The sequence below is a fragment of the Tigriopus californicus genome, chromosome 10 (genome assembly GCF_007210705.1).
Source record: "Tigriopus californicus strain San Diego chromosome 10, Tcal_SD_v2.1, whole genome shotgun sequence".
Taxonomy (NCBI): domain Eukaryota; kingdom Metazoa; phylum Arthropoda; class Copepoda; order Harpacticoida; family Harpacticidae; genus Tigriopus; species Tigriopus californicus.
Window position 1 is genome coordinate 8,396,479 of NC_081449.1, and position 3,657 is coordinate 8,400,135.

Below are 3,657 nucleotides of genomic sequence, written 5' to 3' on the forward strand. Positions count from 1 at the left end.
GACATTGTTTCAAACCTTCATTCAGCAATAATTACCCCATCGAGGTTCCCTAGCTTGAATCCTCAAAGCATTATGTTACAATACGATTTGAACAATTATACCCAGATTAAATGCCAAAGCTAATGATTGAAAAATATTAAATAAAAAATATATAATATAAAAATAAAACATGAAGTCTTCAAATGTCACGCGTTAGGACGGCTTGAAGTAAAAAACGCAATTTCTTTAGAAAAGAATTGCTGATTCGTTTCTTGCCAAATTCCTGATGATTGCTGAATTGATGGGGGGAAAAACATAAAATATTGGTCCTCTAAATCTTAGTAAAAGTAAAGAGTACCTTACTAGCCAATAAAAATCATAGCTCAGACTTTATATCATAATTTACCCTCACGTTGCTTTATTTTGTATTTAGGACAAAGAAAATAAATTTGTTCGTTTGAGCCTTGTTCGGTACGTTCATCAAAAACGTAACCCCCGGGGGCCAATCAAGCCACTCCATCTTACAGCATGCCCGTTTAGAGATGATTTGGGCTATTTGGAGATTGTATCTAGGTTGAGGTCGATGACGGATTGTCCTCCGACTGGACTTTTAGAGCTCCGATCCAGGATGTCAAGTTCGTCTAAAAGATACTTCATAATATTGACAACACATGTTAAAGTCCACCCAATCTGACCTCAGAAATACCAGATCGGCAAATATGCCAATCATAGGGACTGGACTGACAGCCAACGAAAGGACGAGCAATCGGGGGCCCCTCTTCAGAGTGACACTCGTTCAACCTCGGCGTTTCATGGTCCTTTTCCCTTGCCTGTCAAGTTCGGTTTGGGGCATGAAGTTCGTGCTCTATGTGTTGGGATCTCTCTTCTGCTTTCTCTCGAACTGTTCCGGACTAGCCGAGGCTAAAGGTGGATCAATGGATGGTTAGAAACATGAATGAAAGGGATAGGGTGTTGGCTGGAACCAATTCAGCTCTAGCGCGCTCCAACGCCACACACGACTTTCGTGGGGCCAGTTGATCCAATTTTGAAATTAACACACGGCATGCCACACAAGGCCGTCGTCGACATTAATGCTTACCACAAATGGAAGTGTATAACCTAAATAAAGCTATTTTTGTTTATCTTAAAGTTTAAATATCTGTCAGTCAAGAAGTAAATGTATGTCGGAATATTTCCTAAGGCTAGTACTTACCCCCGCTTAGAACTACTCAAAGAACAAAAACAAAGACCACTTTGAAGAGCCCCCCCTTAAAAGATAATTCAAGGTTTTTATCTGAGAATATTATGTATAGCTTACAAAAAGGTTTGCTTTTAGTTAATATGGTTTAGGTATAACCTATTTGTAGGTCATACATAATATTCTCAGTTAAAAACCTTGAATGTTTTTAAGGGGGTCTCTTCAAAGTGGTTTTGGTTTTTGTTCTTCGAGTAGTTCTAAGCGGCAGTAAATACTGGCCTTAAGAAATATTCCAAAATACTTGTACTTCTTGACATCAGATAAAAGTAGTGGAACAATAATACAGTTTTTTTAAATCGTTCGCCAAAATATTTCAACCAATGATACAAATGTAGGGAAATTTGCCTTTGCAGGATTTGCAATATTTCCTACAAGCTTTAGTAATTTATTGATTGTGTCATCACAATGCTAAAGCAATTAGTTGTTCAGTAATTTCCTGATAAAGCCTGGCATTTTACTACTTACTCTTACTTCTATTTTATTTCTATTTTTTTTTGCGAACTTCCTTACCGCTCCTTGGTTACTAAACTTGAGGCACTCCTTTGCACTGGTGACGGACGGGTGGTCACCCTGTCGCAACAATAAACAAATCAGACGCAAGTTGGTTAATTGCAGTGCGGCATCCCACCTCAAAGTTAACCGTTTCATTGCCAATATCTACCTTAAGAATCGTCATGGATGCTAAATTAGCTCAGGTAATAGTTCAATTGAGTCGGGGGCTAGTAATAGAAAATACAAGTTCGCGTTTTCTTCGATGGTACCCTTTAGATCCGAGAAGATCGTGAGGAACTGGAACACCTGCTGTCGTTAGCGCAGAGGGCCCGGGTCAAGGACATGCTCTCCATTAATTTAAGGAAACTGGACACGGAGTACATCGTGACCAAAGAGAAATTGGACCAGGCTCAGGTGGCCGTAACCTTGGGTCAAGCAAGTGTTACCAACACGCCGGTTGGAAGACAACTCGATGCCAATCCCGTTATCAAGGCTTACGATACGACCATCAAAACCTATTGTATGTAGTCACATATAAGTCACATTCCATTGACGAAAGCTAAGGCAAACCACCTGGGTTTGATTTTGTTCTAGCTTGGGATCAATCGGACAAATTTGTCAAGGTTTTTCTTACCGGCTTGGGCGATCTTTCTCAAGTGTCTCCAGATCAAATTGTGCAACAATTTACCCAACATTCCGTTTCGATTCGCATCAATCAAGTGGGCGATCGAAATCTCTTATTCAACATTCATCACACCGGTCAGCCCATCGACCCGAAACAGAGCTACGTCAAAGTCAAATCGGGTAAGTTCACCCCACGCCCAATTGATTTCCATGGACCAGCTTACGTGACCCGGATTTCGCATAATAGACGACGTGTTCTTTTTCATGACAGACATGATCAGCATTTATCTGGCCAAAATCGAACGTGGACGTCAATGGCCTCATTTAAGGGCCTCGGACGAGGTGACACAAAAGCCCATCGCCCCTCCCAAAATAGATGAGACCGCCGATCCTTCAGCCGGACTCATGTCCATGATGAAGCAAATGTACGAGGAGGGCGACGATGAAATGAAGCAAACTATCGCCAAAGCCTGGTCGGAAGGCCAGAGCAAAAACAGCCCTTTCTAACAGAACGAGATTCCCACCCATGATGGCACGCATCGACCGTGATAGAACCGGTATATTCTCATTATGTGGTCGCGAATAAATACAACAAGCCTTTGACAAATTGAACAATCTCGTTGCCGCCCAATTTGGATTCGCCGTAGACGCGATCCACGAAGGAAATGGGGACCTCGCCAATGGAGAAGCCTCGCTGACGAGCTCGGATAATCATTTCCATTTGAAATACATAGCCTTTGGAGGTGCAAGCCTTGACCAAGGTCTCAAGCACTTGCTTTTTATACAATCGGAATGAGCCCGTCAAATCGGACGCGCCCGGCCGTAACAGGGTCTGCGTCACGAAATTGGCTCCGCGGGATATAACTTTCCGTTTGAGATCCCAACCATTCACGCCACCATCCCCGGCATAACGGGTGCCCGACACCACATCAAAGTTTCGACTCTTTTGTCGTTGGATGAATTGAGGAATGAATTTGGGCTGAAACATCAAATTCATTCAGAGTTGAGACTCTGCGGACTCTCCAGCAGGACGTATGGGTAATGTGAGTGGGCAAAAGTCTAAAAAGAGCTTCTCAAGGAAGAATTCCGTGCTATGCAACTTACGTGATGCGACAAATCCGCGTCCATGATTATGATGAAGTTACCGGTGGCGTACTGCATGCCGTGAATGTAAGCCGTGCCTAGGCCGAGTTTCTTAGCACGGGGCTTGAGTACGATTCGTTCAGACCCATAGATGTCTTGGAGCTGTTGAGCCACAGCCAAGGTCCCATCCGGGCTCCCATCGTCAATGACGATGATTTCGT

The 3,657-nt window shown here is 43.1% G+C and overlaps 2 protein-coding genes across 2 annotated transcripts; one reads left to right on the plus strand and one right to left on the minus strand.

The window, feature by feature from the left end:
- Positions 1 to 1,776: 1,776 nt before the first annotated feature.
- Positions 1,777 to 3,109, plus strand: LOC131889319 (calcyclin-binding protein-like). The gene is made up of 4 exons (XM_059238405.1): positions 1,777 to 1,932; positions 2,006 to 2,249; positions 2,324 to 2,533; positions 2,625 to 3,109. The coding sequence occupies exons 1-4, from the start codon at positions 1,912 to 1,914 to the stop codon at positions 2,858 to 2,860; spliced, it is 711 nt and encodes a 236-aa protein (XP_059094388.1). The 5' UTR covers positions 1,777 to 1,911; the 3' UTR covers positions 2,861 to 3,109.
- Positions 2,895 to 3,657, minus strand: LOC131889317 (dolichol-phosphate mannosyltransferase subunit 1-like; the record flags this gene model as incomplete). Its single annotated transcript, XM_059238404.1, is given in 2 exon segments — positions 2,895 to 3,332; positions 3,458 to 3,657. Coding segments are annotated over 2 exon segments (611 nt in total), but the record flags the coding sequence as incomplete, so codon positions are not given.

Excerpts from the sequence above, each read along its gene's own strand:
- LOC131889319 (XM_059238405.1), top strand. The coding sequence starts at position 1,912 with ATGGATGCTAAATTAGCTCAG. Across the intron at positions 1,933-2,005 it reads TGGATGCTAAATTAGCTCAG|ATCCGAGAAGATCGTGAGGA; the intron begins GTAATAGTTCAA and ends GGTACCCTTTAG. Across the intron at positions 2,250-2,323 it reads TACGACCATCAAAACCTATT|CTTGGGATCAATCGGACAAA; the intron begins GTATGTAGTCAC and ends ATTTTGTTCTAG.